The following is a 14,879-nucleotide window of genomic DNA, read 5'->3' as shown; positions in this document are numbered from 1 at the left end:
GTCAAAAGCACTGAGGTTTCTCTCCTTTCTGAAGTTACTAGATGCTTTGTATTGCCTCATTAAACTTTGATGTTTTGCAAATAATTAATTAAAATTTTCTTCACTTCCACACCAAAGCACTAAGTTCATGTTTTATCACATTTCACCGCCACATATACTTTGATGCTCTTATTTGCACCTTAATGTAAATAATTAGGAAAAACATGCTAAGCATATTTTATACTATATACTCACCGCATAAGATTATGATGTGAGATAGATTCATTTAGGAAACTAATTTTCTGTGTTTGACACTAGACTTATTAGGACACCTCTTTCGCCGCTTGCACTTGAGCGAGGAAGAGACAAACTTGTACTAACATGTTTATAATCATGCACTTAGCAACGCATAGGTAGGACATGCACCTTTCATCACATAACCCTAACCTAGACGCCATGATAGTCGCATTATTAGAGCTTTGCATGACAAATCCATGAATGAACTTTGCACATAATGCATATCACATAATAACATAATAGTAAAATAAGTAGCAGTGATGTGACTCTTGTGTCAGAAAGTCGAACGATTGATATGACCTTGACGCCCAATCCCAATTGAGGATAAGGAATGGGCAAAGGCATGTGGCATTCTGAGATTAGACCACATATCACTGCTGGCAAAGGCAATCATTCCGACATGGGAAAATTCACTAGAGAGACCTATAAATAGAGAAAGTTCAACCATTTTGAAGTTGCTTTTACATATTCTGAGATTTCTTAGGAAAGAACTAAGGAAACATATAAGACTTCTAGAGACTCAAAACGAGCTTGATCCCAGTGAGGACTGCAAAGAAGTGCAAGGAAACTCTTGGTTGAGGAGATTAGGCGGAAGAGCTAGTTGATTGTGTTGTGAGCGGTTCTTCTTATAAAAATGTTTTCAAAATGAAAAGGATTCTTAAAATGTGTTTGTACCCTTAAATGTATTTCTATTGAGTCTATGAACTATATGATTTCTCTTATGTTTTCCAATTCTTAAAATGCATGACTAATAAATGAATTAGACTTATTATGAATTGAAATAATGTATTTTGAAGCATGCATGAGATTTGAAATGAGATGATCTTTGTATCCTATGCGATGAGAACGCCTCATACTTGTTATGTGATCTGGTATGGAATGTCTTATACTTTCTGTGTGATCTAAGATAGCATGCTCTATTCTTATTGTGTGATCTGGAATAGAATGTCATATTCATGTTGTTTGATCTTGAATAGAATGACTCATACGTGCTGTGTGATTTGGTATGGGATGCCATTTGCTTGCTGTGTGATATGACATTGGATGTCATGTTATGCAGCGTTGAATTTGCAGCCTTGATCGCCTACTGTGTCTCCTTAGCACATCATTTTGGTAGTGGCCACTATCGACTGACATAACATATAGTAGCTAGGCGAGAGAAGTACAAGTGTTGTTCGTTTTGTGATGAAAGTTGAAAAACGTGCTAAATGTACTTGTATTCAAAGTATCAATGAAATTTTCATAATTCATCTATCCATATTCCTTGCTACATTTCCTTGTGAGTGCCTTTTAATTTCGCTTACTAGGCATTTGACATGTTACTTCGGGAAGAATGTCTGGGTGGTTGCGTCCCCATTCGATCACATAGAGTGAACTAAAAGCGAGGTGTGATAGCCATCAGGGTGCAACCTTTGCCTGAGATCATATTATATGATGTTATGTTCTTTAGCACGGAGCCTCTCAAGGCAACCTTAGCCCGAGATCATATTACATAATGCTTATGTTCTTTAACTTCGGGCTATCTCGAGACAACCTTAGCCCGATATCATAATTTGTTCTTTAGCTCGGGGCCATCTCTGGACAATATTATGGATATTTTTGAACAAGAGCTCCCCTTCATGAAACAAAAGTTTGTAAGAAAAAATTAATATAATATCCAAAGTCTCTTGTTATGTTGTTTGACTTCTTTGTCTTTATTTTTAAATTTTTTAATAAAAAACGAACTATCTCGCTCAGCCGAGAGAGACTAAAAAATTTCCTTCAAAAAGTTTTTTAAAATTTGGGAATAATCTCAGGTCTATCTCGGTCGAAATTGACCCGCAAAAAACAAAATTACGAGTCTTCTAAAATTGTGCTACTTCTGAAATATAAAACCAAAAAGTCCTAGTTTTGTCAAATTTCCTGCTATATTTACTATAACATATACTCAAAAAGCTACCTACTACAATTTTTTTTTTTATTAGTTTTAAGAGAGGTTTTCATTTATATTTGTATCCCTAGTTTAATTGTATCATTCTAAATTCTTATAAAAGATTCTTAACATGAACTTTTAAAATGAAATTGAAAAAATTTAAAAACAATCAAATGTAGGTTTTAAATAGTACTAGTCCATATGTACATATAGTTTTCGTTTATTTAGATCCATGTACTATATTTTAGACTTTGGTTTATTCAACTTTTTGTACTTTCAAACTTTTTATTTTAGTTTTTTTTTTTATTTTCAATTTTAGTTTCTAATCATTCAACTTTTTTTAAATAATATCTTGGTAGCTTAAATGAAATATAAATGATTGAACTGATCACTTAATAAAAATACAACGAACAAGTTAGGTATTTTCAATATAAGTTCAAAATGAACAAAGTTAAACATACAAAGACCCAATGAATTAAAGCTACAAGCAAGGATTGAATTTTTGTTAGTGTGTCCATTTATTCTTTTCATTACTTTTCGTGTAAAAAAATATCGCATGAAGCTTATAATTATATCAATATAAACAACAAACTTTCATAAATGAATCAATTTAGTCTTTTAGATAAAAGCTTTATTTACACTATAATTGTCAACTAGTGCTTGTGTGATTTTCAAGGTAATCGTATTAACAAATGAACTTAAATTGTCTAATTTATTGAACTTGAAGAGTTTAATTTACTCAAATTATAAGTTTCATATGATATATATTTGTCGAACAAAATCTAAATGAAGTGTAAATTGATACGTTTTTAAAAGTTTAAAGTATAAATTAGTACAATTATAAACTCATATTATTTAGTTTCAAAAGAAACATATTTATATCTATTCCAAAACTAGAATGTTCCCCTAAATTAAAGTTTTTAAAATTGACGCATTTTTTTGAAAAGATTATTTACACTAATCAACAAATTTATGTAATATTTAAAAGCTTAATCTATGATTAAGATTACAAATTAGTTATAAGAATAAAGACAAAAGGCTAAAAGAATTCAAATGTGTCATTATCATGAATCTCATTGGTTAGTTTTCAAACAACCAAACAAAGCCAATCCAAATTTTATTCTTCAAATTTATTTATTTTTGGTTTATTAATTAATTAGAAGATGGATTGCCATACATACATTGATTAGACTTTATAATAAAGTCAAGAGTGTGACTTGCATATTTTGGAAAATTTTGTTTTCAAAGAATTTGACAGCCAATGTTGACATCTCTTAAATGCACTAAAATATCATCAAACCATTTTTTTTCTTCTATTAGAATTGATTGACACTTACAATTGTTTAAACATTAATAGTATAGATCAATCATTTTTCTTCTTTCATGTTTTAGTATTCTATCAATTTACGAATTAATTTTTCTACATATATTTCATATGTTCCAATATCTAATTAATTTCTCATGTATATATATTTGAGATCTTATGTGGTTGTCCAATCAAATTTAAAGGCTAACTATATTATTAAATTTCCAATACTTAAATTAGTTTTTATTGTAAAAAAAATTGTACGAAATATATCCTTCATTTTGAAGAGATTCTTAACAACATAATATAAATTACTAAGATTGTTGTAAACTAATTTTTTGTTTAGTAGTTGAGAGTTAAAGAATTAGGATCTATATACTTCTTTGATAGTAGTAGATATATACTTCATATTGTTAAAGGTCATGTACTAATTTGTTTTTTCTTTTATATATTTGGTTGTATAATTTCTTTAGAAGATTTTGATATCCAATAAGCCCACATTTAGCCCAATTTACAAAAGTCGCCTCTTTCTTTCTTTCTTTCTTTCTCTCTTTCAATCTGCCAGTCTTACCCATTTTTCTCTCTTTTCATTGATTTGAAATTCCAATTTTTTTCCTCCGAAACGTTCTCTCTCTAGAATTCATGACGGTATTCTTTCTCTTTTTGATTTCTGCGTCTTCAACATATTATTACTAATTTTTTTCATCTTTGATTTCTTTCTTGCTTTGATGTGTTTGTTCGATCGGTTTCATTGTTACTTCCTGCTCAATTTCCCTTTTCTTGATTCCTTCCCCCACTTTGATTGCCCTATTGATTCTTCATTTTTGTTGTTTCCCACTTTCATTTCTTTATTCCTCTTCCTGGGATTCAAGTTTATTGATTGATAGATTATATGTTGTTCTATTGGACTGGCATAAATCTGGATTTTCTACCAGATTTAGTTAGTTGTTGAAGCTCGTTTTTTTCAATCAATAAATCCCTCACCTGCATTTAAATATGGATTAACTAGTGTTGGATTGGAGAAAACTTCTTAATTGGTTTATTTTGTTTGATTGATTAATATCGGTTTTGAAGGTATTTACAAAATCTGTTGCTATAAAGCACTGTTGTGTGGTAATAGATGATGGTTTTTAGATGGTAGATTCTTAGTCCGATTAGTAAGGTAACGCATAAGATTCACAGAGTGTACATCTTGTTTATTTATTTATTTTTATTATTATTTTTTTTCTTTTCTTGCAGGACAAAGGTCGGCCATTGCCAAAATTTGGTGAGTGGGATGTTAATGATCCGACATCAGCTGAGGGTTTCACCGTGATTTTTAACAAAGCTAGAGATGAGAAGAAAACAGGCGGCAAACCTGATTCACCTGGAAAAGTTGATGCACATGGCAGGACTGCACCAGATCCTGCCAAGGCACCTCCTGTAAGATACATTCATAATCTTTTTCCTATTTGGGCGTTGGATGGTTGTTGTACCTATATTGCATTGTATCTCTGTTGATAATAATTAATGAAGTAGTTGGCATCTAAACAATGCTTCTTTTATACCTCTGGACAATTGTTTGGTCTGTTACTGTCAATGAATTTCTGAGAGTGTTGCTTCTCAGTTCTGACAGTATATTTATTGTATTCCAACTAATAGTTGCAAACGTTTAGATATTTAACAAATGAAAAGAGGAACAAACAACCTTCAAAATCTATAATTTTAAGGAAGGAAATATCACGGTAACAAGGAAACACACATGATTGGGGCCAACGTCAATATAAAGGATTTAATAGTCTGGGAGGTTGCCATCTTGCCCTTATCTGTTCTAAAAAATCTTCTTGTGTTCCTTTGGACAATTGGTTTTGTCTGTTGCTTGCTTCTGATAGTGTGATGTGAGTGTGTATAGTAAGTATAACTCCGTTGAGCTTCATTCAAAATCTTGGAAAGTATGAAACTGAAAACATGTGGATAAAGTACCTAGAATTTAGTTAGGAGGAGAGAAGATATCACACCATTTAATGTATTAACATCAGAATGTCTTTCATTTTATGACTTGTTAGGAACTTTAGATTATGAAACATGAATTTTCTAGTTTTGTTCATCTTTGAGAGGGCTATGGTTCCTCTTGCATAAATGTAGGCCTTTGAAATAAATGGTTTGATCCCGGTGCTGCATTTATTCCTTTTTCTTTACCGTATATATTGTATTTACAAGTTTTCTTTGGGCTTTTTTTCTTTCATGTGGATGAATATCAGAAGAAATGGCTTTGCTGTATCCAAAGTCCCACTGCTGAATCTTAAGAAGGTTCGTTTAGAAGCCACAGTTGAAAAACTTCATATTATTCTGTAATTGTGTCTGCTGTTGGCTTCTCAAATTCAGTGCACTTTTCATGGAGCCTTGATGGTCCTGCTAAATTTTATGCAATTTCATGTAAATCTGAGTGTTGTCTTGTTGTTGTGGAGGAAAAAAAAAAAAAAAAAGTAAAGAAGAACATGTATTGTATTTATATTATTGATATGGTGGTTTTTTTATTAGGGGATAAAGTTGCTATTCTGTCTTTGCCTTTGGTGTGTGAGCTGTAAAGCTTTGCACTGGACATCGTGTATAATTGTGGCTGGTATAATTAATGTAATACAACTTTTGCTTTTCTTCCAACATACCCTTTTCCCATAATACTACATATTTATTTGACAAGATTTTAATCTACAAGACTCACCAAGCTAAAAAGGCATTTGATGTCTGGCTTAGTTCTCCCATAACATACAAACTTAGAGACACTAGAGCAAAATAAAATTATTTTTTGCATTCCAACTAAAAGTTACAATCTTTTGTAGATCCAATTCGAAGCACCGAAAGGTATAGTAACTACAGAAACCAAATCTTTGAAAATCTATGATTTTAAGAAAGGAAAGGATCAAGTTAAAGTAGAAATGAAAAGAAAAGACAAGTGGCTAGAGCCAATATAAGGGATTGAATAGTCAGGGAGCTTGGCATCTTGCCCCTATCTGTTCTAAAGAACATTCCTTGGTACAAAGGCCAATTGATCAGAACCAAAATTCCACAAAGAAGAACTTGCAAACCCATTGCTTGAAAAGCCATCACCAAACCATTATCAGTTTTTACTGCTTTCTTCATCATCCCAAGAAAGCAAAACAAATTAAGCAAAGAGGTTGTTGCTAAGATGGTGAACAATGGAGAGGAAGCTCCAAATTCCATTATCTCCTTTTCATATCTTTGAGAGACTTCTTGATCAGTCACTTTAGCTGTGATTACAAATGTTAAATCAGACCATCCAAGTATCTTCAAGGCAGAATCTATAAGAGCAAAGAGATAGGAACTTGTTCTTTTATACAGCCAAATCCTCTGCTCATTCCACCAACCTTTGACTGTTCCTCCAACCAACAAAAATTCCACCAAACTAGCAACATACTTGGCAAATATCACATATGTGAAAGGTATCAACCATAGGCTTGAAACCTGAGTACACCAAATAATCAATGCTCGGGGTTTGTCAGTCGACAATTTCTATTAATATGAAATGTAAACGAGTTAAGAAAGTTGTGTACCTGTGGAAACAAGGGAACACCTTTGAGGAGATAAAGAGAGGGGATGATGGAGTAATATATTGTTGCCAAGGAATTCACAGCCCAAAAACAATAGATGCAATATCCCATTCGTAGGCCGAAGCTGATCTTTCCACGAGTACACCGCGCAGGACTATATCTGGAAAGTAAAATTTGGAAGTCACCTTCCGACCATCGCTTATGTTGAACTAATGTCTGAATTAATGAGGTTGGTGCAACACCTAGGAAGGCTTCCCTATCTGGGTTGCAATAAACTGATTTCCATCCTTGGCTTTGTATCGACAACCCGGTTATAACATCTTCTACAGGACATCCATATCTCAAACCTATCTGCAATTTAAAAGTTGATAATCAGGCGCATAAATGTTAGAGAGAAAGGTACAGAGGAAGAGACGGACACGAGCAAAGAAAACCAACCTCTTTTCCCCACTGAGTGTTCTCTTCATATGTACAATTTGCCAGATGCTTCGAATTTTCTTCTAGCTCCTTTACATTGTCCTTAGAATTCCTATAGCTTTTATTGTTCCAATCATTTTTGATTCCTTTGCTATACTTTTTACCACAGAGAACGTCTCTTTTATGAAAGCAGCCTGTTCCAATATATAGAGGGCCTCCAGAACCATCAAAACCCGGGAAATCCACCTTCACAAAAAAGAGAAAAAAAAAAAAAAACCCATATTAATTACGATAAATTTTATGAACTTTCTAGCACTAACTTTATCGACTTACCTCACTAATGACTCGTAAAGTACTTCCATAAATGTCATTCTTCGTTACATTGTCAAACTTCTGTGGAAATTGCACAAATGCAATCTCATGTCCCTTCTCTTCATCCATAAAGAAGCAAAGTGCATCTCTTATGGCATTTGAGTTGTTCGAATACATATCACAGTCTACGTTGAGTAGGATTTGCCCATTGCTTATACGTGATGAGACCCTAAGCTGAAAATGGAAACAATGACAGCATGGAACATACTAAGCTGAAAATGGAAACAATAACAACATAGAACCTACTAAGCTGAAAAATGAAAATGGAGACAATGACAACATAGAACATACTAAGCTGAAAATGGAAACTATGACAACATAGAACATACTAAGCTGAAAATGGAAACGATGACCATATAGAACGTACTAAGCTGAAAATGGAAACAATGACAACATAGATCAAATGTAATAAGAACTCAGTAGCATCCATGTAGATGTAACGATTGATATATGTTCTAAGGATTCAATAGCATCCACGACCTTACTTGAACAGAATCTGTTCTATAGGTGGATCAATTGTGTCCTTGAGTTCTAAGAATTCAGTAGCACCTATGTAGATGGAATGATATCTAATTTTGCAAACGAGTATTAGTTAGTGCATTAGCTTGATGTTGGTGTTATCTTTTTGTATTCTAAATCAATTTCAACGTCGGTGAAAGTGTGTAGACTAGTGTATGTCTCTTTATATCTGAACACATTCAAGTAGATTTACCAACGCATTCATGGCTCCTGCTTTGAAATTATGAAAATATTGAGGTCTTTTCTCACGAGCCAAATACACCAAAGTTGGTAAGATAGATCCTTCAACATCTGTGGCTTTTGGATCTCTTCCATCTATCACTATCTGGATTATTGGGAATAGAGAGAATAAAATATAAGAAATACTTGCATCTCTATAAAATGTTCGAGAAGGATGTGAGCATTATGGAACAATTTTTTTTTTTATCATACATAACATAATTTAATTTTCTTTTTGAGTTTTTCATGAAAGGAAATGACAGAAATTACCTGAAGGAATGTATCATGGTCTCGACGAGATACATGGGATTTCCACTGGGAAAATCCTTCGTTACTTGATTGTATTTCTTCAGGAACTCGACCTAGTCCGACTGCAGTATTTATTCTACTTGCCATGTCCTTGTATAGTTTCTGCATAAGAAAAAACCATCCAGGTAATGGCTACCATTAATACCCAATGAGATCTTATCTAACATTGCATTTTGTGATTCATAGTTGAGTTTTTAATTCAAAAGCAGCCAGGCTTTGCTTTCCTAGTTAGAAATCTACTCTTATCTGATCATAAGTAAAATATAAAGTTCCTATTGTATCATTAATAACCTGAATAAAAACCATTTCTTTTCCTTGATGATTGGAAGACACCGAGGCAAAGTAAGCTGCAGGTGACCTTGGTTGGATGTTGAACTTCTTGCAAAATGGTATCCAGTGCTTTGCAAATTGAGAGGCCTCCACGAGAGCATAGTAGGTGAGCTCGGAGCCTGCATCGTCAGAGAGATACACGCTAAGCTTCTCGGGCGGGTAGTCGTATGCCATGACTGATAATACAGTACTAATGACCATAGCTGGTGGTTCCACATCAGGGTCTGCTGTGCATACAAATATATCCACTCCAGGTAACTCTCCCTCATGTCTGTTCAGCGACAAATACAGCATTTCAAACTTCACACAACGCAACTTGGAGAAACTAAGGCATTCCCACTCGAAAAATCATATCTATCAAGTGAGAGAAATTAAGAAAAGAGAGAGAGAGAGAGAGAGAGAGAGAGACTATTCCATAACAATATCCCATTTCCAAACATCATAGAAAAGCAGTAAAGAGGAACTAAGAGAGATTGTTCCACTTCCACAACATTATCCAGTTTCAAACATTGTTGAAACAAACAACCTTTGAAAGAGACAGAGAGATTCTTTTACACAAGACCACAACAAAAACCCACTTTAAATATCACAAAATCTAAGAGAAATTACTAAGAGAGAGAGAGAGATTGGTCCACTAACAATGTCTCAATTCAAACATTATAGAACATAAAGTGAGACAAACTGTAAGACAGGTAGAGAGAGAGAGAGAGAGAGAGAGAGACCTTTTTGAGAGGTTGTGTTTAAAGGTGCGCCTATGAATTGGATTCCAGCGAGGAGATTGAGTGAGAACCCAATAAAATCCAAACCATATCTCAGCAGCAAACAAACCAATCCAAACCCATCTTCCTACTTCATCTTCTGGTACAAATTTCACTCTGTAAATCCAAATCAAACAAATCCCCACAAAAATGGAGGCTGCAAATACCCTATAAACAACTCTTCCCCTTGCTTCTTTGGTCTCAAACAATGGCAAATACTCTTCACCCTCCATCTCTCTCTCTCTAAGCACAACAATAGCTTCTTCCATCAACGAATACAGCTGTGTGTGTGTGTGTGTATGAATGTATATATGCATATGAATGTATATATGCATATGAATGTATATATGCATATGAATGCATATATGCATATGAATGTATGAATGATGAGTGGAAAGATTGATTAATGAATGGTGGGCTCCAAAGGGTTGCAGCTGGAAGAAGCCAAGTTTAGGGAATTGAAGAGATGAGTGGGGACAGGGCAGTTATAAGTATGGGTCAAGGTATTTGTGGTACAAACAAGAAATAGGAAGGGAGATCGGGTTTTGGTTGCTTTTGTCAATTGCACGGAGTAGAAGATGAAATATGGGTCTTCTTTGTCCAATTTGTTTTTTGTTTGTTTACACCTTTTGTCTTTTAAAAAGTAGTAGTTTTATTTCCCCCTATCCCATGCACGTGTTGATTTGCATTCTTTCCTTCATGTCTGGTTTGGTAATATTCTCCTCTATCTCTCCCCCTCAAATAAAAAAGAAAAAAAAAAGACATTAAAATATCATTTTGATCATCAAGCAATGAGTTTGTTCAATTTTTAGTCTTCATATTTTTAAATGTTCGATTTTGAAATATTATTTTGGTTCTATGCTTTAGACTAGAGTTTGTTCAATTTTAGTCTCTATACTTTTAAATATCTAATTTTAGTACTTATACTTTGTCAAACGGAAATAAACGTCTTTTTAGAGATTTTTTCCACCTTTTAAAATTTTGTGGAATTATGTTGTATATTGCTTTGTTTAGGTGCAAAATATCCACCAAAGCACTTTCTTATCTCATTTTCAATCGAAAATGTCTAACAGGTTATTTGGTTTAGGGTTTTATTGATGCCCATGTGAATTAAGTATGCTTGAAAATAATAAGTCTCAAAATAAGATTGTTGGAAATTAAGTGTAATCATCTTTAGCTGCTTTAGGCTTTTCCTGATATTTCATGATTCTTATCCAAATTTAAGTTTAATTGAAAGTATAAAAGCTAAAATTGAACGTTTTGAAAATATAGAAAATAATTTGAAAAGAAATTCAGAGTATATAAAACCAGTAAAATAATTTATTGATTCATCATGGTTGAAATAGTATTTGAGGGTTTTTTTTTTATACAATATGATGTAAGAGATTTAAATTAAAGATCTTAAGGTTAGCAACTGAGTTATACAACTAATAATTTAAGGTTGTTTACCAATAATATGATAGTATAAAATTAGTAGCAAGTAATATTTGAATATAATGTTTTCATGATATAAAATTGATAATGAGAACATATTGTATGACTATCTTATGAGTCAGTTCTTTCAGTTACATGCAGCCTTGTTGTGGACGATTAATGACTTTTCGACGAATGGTGACCTATCAGGTTGGAGTATAAAAGAGTATTAGGCATGTCCCTTATGCATGGGTGATAGATTGTCGTTCAGGATACGAGGTAGAATATCCTTCATGGAACATTGACGCTATCTTCCAAAGAACCACATGTGGAGTAGAAGTAGGCTACACGATGGAAAGGTAGATCGTACTGCTCCTCCAATGGTGATGAATGGGCATGAAATCTTAAAACAGTTAGATCAGTTGAAATTTCAAGTTATAAGTAAACATCCTTCAGTAAAGGATAATATATTTTCCCGTACTCTATTTGCCTCAGCTAGGCGATAGGTGTGTGTGTGCAAAAGACATTTTCAGTTTGTTGCCTTAAGTGGGCGGACGTAGGTAGAGAATACATCGAGGTCGTTAAGGGCGACCTACAGGTACGTCCACTACATATTTTTATTTTCATTTGAAACATATTTAAGTTAACCATGCTAATGTGTTGTTTTTTGTAATGTGTAGCGTTTTTTCGTACTTAATTTCAATGGATAGGTTCGTTGAGCATCAAGTGCTTAGTACCTTTAAAGAGTTCCGGGACGATTGTCACATACACTTCAAAAAGTACAGCTACCTTGAGGAGACACATGCCAACCCACCACCACACATATTGGTAGGACATAATGGGGATTGACACTACCTCTATGATCATTATATGAGCTGTGCATTCCAGTTGAGCAACTAAATGCTTTATAATGATTTATTATGTTTTCAACTTTTAATGTGTATAAGAGTTAACCAATAGAGCAATCATGGACCAACAAGGCTGTTAGACATAAGCAGCCTTACAATCATAGTAGCAGGTCGTAGTTGTTTCTACAACGACAACATGAGCTCGTTGAGCAAAGAGAGAAGCCAGTCGATCGTGTGGAGTTGTTTCGATAAACACACGTTCGAGATGGGACTTTCGTATCGCAGGCCGCAAAGGATACACATGTAAATTATCCCAGCAATACTTCTGCCCTTATTTGTCCTCTTTAATATATTTGTGACTTATTAGCTTAGTTTTTAAATTTGTTGCAACATCAAATGTTAGAACTCCAGTCCCAGCCTACCCCCAAGGGTTCTCAGCCACTCTTTGAGAACGAGATATGCAAGACTGTGTTGGGTAGATGACCATGGTACTCAAAAGACCTTGGTTAGGGACCAAAGCCCAAGGCTCGCAAGACGGCTAGTGCGAGCAATGCCACGACCTCGTGTTTGCAATCCACGGTAGAGCTTTAATTACGGGCTGAGCTTGATGAAGCTAAGCGAGCGATTGAAGAACAGACAAGAAAGCAAGATATGTTAGCTTTAGAAGTGGAACGAATGCGGAAGCTCATAGAAGACATGACTTGGGCATAATAAACACCACCACATGATCCCTAACTTTACGGTACATATATATGTTTCCATTATTTTTAAGTTCTTGAAATGACATTATTCAGTGATGATATACACATGTACTAAACTTAGACACTTTTGTATCATTGTAGGCCCTACGGTGTAGAATGACGTACGAGACTCGTTAGAAGACATACACTATTTTATATGGATTTCTGTGTACTTTTTATTTTTGAAACATTTACTATTTTTTATTTTTATTATAAACTTTGTTTAAATTTTTTAACTTTTTTGTATTATGAACATCTAGTATTTTTTATTACGTAATCATATTTAAATTTTTGTTCAATTTGATATTTTATTTCGAAATTTACTAATTTATTATGAATTTTCTGTAATTTAATATTGTATAAATCGTACTAGAATAAAAAACGAATACAAATATTATAATTAAAGAAAAAATATTTTAGAAAAAAAAATAAAAAAGTATATTTAAAATATTTTTGACACACCACATACGTCGAAAATATGGTATATATCCTGACCCACCCAAGAAAGCATTGGGAACATGGTTCTCGACGTTGCATCAAGGATAGTTATTTCCGACGCATGACGTCAGACATGTTGACGTTGGGGATGAATTATTTTTGACGCAAGGATGACGTCGAAAATGAGGCCGTCGGGAGACATATATTCATGATGCCTTGTTGGTGTTGCATCGAGAATTAGTCTCCTGATGCATTTCTTCCGGCTATTTTTTTGATGTCTCTTTTAACGTCGAAAACTTAATTCTCGACATGATTTACACTTCTTCTGACGTTTTTGTGTGTCGGGAGTGACCCCACTTGTAGTGGATTGGAAAATGGCTTCAAATCTAAACGATCATGTTGACTAAGTACATGATTGTTTAAATCATATTCACACGATCGTGTAGTTGCTTTTTCAACGACGGAAAAGTGACTTCAAATCTAAACGATTGTGTTGACCATGTTAAACGATCTTGTTGACTAGGTAAGAGATCGTTTATATCATATCAAAGTGATTTTTAAATGATCTTGATATTCTGAAAGAAAAGCTGGAAGGAAAAGAGAGGAGATAAAGAAAGAAAGAAAAAAAGACAGATAAAAATAGAAAAAGAAAATTTGGAAAAAGAGCTGAAGAATTCTAGAAGAGAAGATGAATAAATTACAAAGAAAAAGAAGAAAGAGAAGTGACGAATCGTCCACAATATCAAAGACAAATTTGGAATTTATGAAAACATTTTACCGGCTTTATAGACTTTTTGATTGTATTACTCGAACCGTAAATATTTTGATATTTTGTTATATTTATAAAAATTAACCTAAAACGGTGTAGCTACGTACTTGACTATAAACTAGTATTGCTTAATTCTGTTGTACATGAAAAGAGACCTGCTTTGCATTATAATTTATAATACCTTACACAAGTCATATTTCATTCTTTTTAAGAAAAAATGAATTTCTAAACCTTTTCTTTTTATATTTATTAAATATAATTCAAAAATTTAGAATTTAAAATAAAAAAATCTAGATACATATTATTTAGAATTTGCGACATTTAGTTTACATAATCCAAAAACATTTTTTTAATAAAAATGGAATGTAGATTTCTTCATCATTCATATACTAAAGTAAATGAGTATAAAAATATAAAAGATAATTTATATCGTCAGCAAACCTAACATAGATAAAAAGATAAAATTGTTCATCTGTATCATAAAAAAAGGTTACTAATAAAAGATGTTACGATAGATATTAAAATTTAAAAAATCTAGATGAAGAATGTCATATTTGAAATCTTAAGAAGTCTATAGGAATTGTACTTTAATTTTTCCTTTGAAATTGGGTCAAAGTTTTTGAAAGAAAAACTATATATATAAAGGGTGGGAAATAAAGTTGAAAACAATAAAGTATAATAGCAAAATAGTAAATTATTATAAAA

At 33.1% G+C, this 14,879-nt stretch overlaps 2 protein-coding genes and 1 long non-coding RNA gene across 6 annotated transcripts; 2 read left to right on the top strand and 1 right to left on the bottom strand.

Annotated features, from left to right (window-relative positions):
- The first annotated feature begins 3,906 nt into the window (after positions 1 to 3,906).
- Positions 3,907 to 6,134, top strand: LOC103501257 (protein NOI4-like). Of its 3 annotated transcripts, none has more exons than XM_008464793.3 (3): positions 3,907 to 4,142; positions 4,734 to 4,916; positions 5,735 to 6,134. In XM_008464793.3, exons 1-3 carry the CDS (start codon positions 4,137 to 4,139, stop codon positions 5,777 to 5,779), a joined length of 234 nt encoding a protein of 77 aa, XP_008463015.1. In that variant the 5' UTR covers positions 3,907 to 4,136; the 3' UTR covers positions 5,780 to 6,134. The 3 variants fall into 3 exon arrangements, with proteins under 3 accessions (XP_008463015.1, XP_050945255.1, XP_008463014.1); XM_051089298.1 differs by having other exon boundaries at positions 3,970 to 4,142; positions 5,738 to 6,134; XM_008464792.3 differs by lacking the exon at positions 5,735 to 6,134 and having other exon boundaries at positions 3,970 to 4,142; positions 4,734 to 5,108.
- On the bottom strand, positions 5,944 to 10,453 carry LOC103501256 (cellulose synthase-like protein E1). 2 transcript variants are annotated; one of them, XM_008464789.3, is made up of 8 exons: positions 9,931 to 10,453; positions 9,170 to 9,479; positions 8,840 to 8,980; positions 8,544 to 8,675; positions 7,793 to 8,005; positions 7,481 to 7,705; positions 7,046 to 7,393; positions 5,944 to 6,956 (listed from the first exon to the last, which is right to left on the bottom strand). In XM_008464789.3, exons 1-8 carry the CDS (start codon positions 10,335 to 10,337, stop codon positions 6,399 to 6,401), a joined length of 2,334 nt encoding a protein of 777 aa, XP_008463011.1. In that variant the 5' UTR covers positions 10,338 to 10,453; the 3' UTR covers positions 5,944 to 6,398. The 2 variants fall into 2 exon arrangements, with proteins under 2 accessions (XP_008463011.1, XP_050945240.1); XM_051089283.1 differs by lacking the exon at positions 8,544 to 8,675 and having other exon boundaries at positions 9,931 to 10,288.
- Positions 10,454 to 11,530: 1,077 nt separating this feature from the next.
- LOC127150737 (uncharacterized) lies at positions 11,531 to 13,204 on the top strand. The gene is made up of 4 exons (XR_007823285.1): positions 11,531 to 11,738; positions 11,875 to 12,530; positions 12,631 to 12,969; positions 13,070 to 13,204. It is a non-coding gene; the product is annotated as an uncharacterized LOC127150737 (long non-coding RNA).
- Positions 13,205 to 14,879: the final 1,675 nt, after the last annotated feature.

The sequence above is a fragment of the Cucumis melo genome, chromosome 1 (assembly GCF_025177605.1).
Source record: "Cucumis melo cultivar AY chromosome 1, USDA_Cmelo_AY_1.0, whole genome shotgun sequence".
NCBI classification, from domain to species: Eukaryota; Viridiplantae; Streptophyta; class Magnoliopsida; order Cucurbitales; family Cucurbitaceae; genus Cucumis; species Cucumis melo.
Note: the sequence above shows the minus strand (reverse complement) of the source record. Positions and strands in the feature narration are given on the sequence as shown.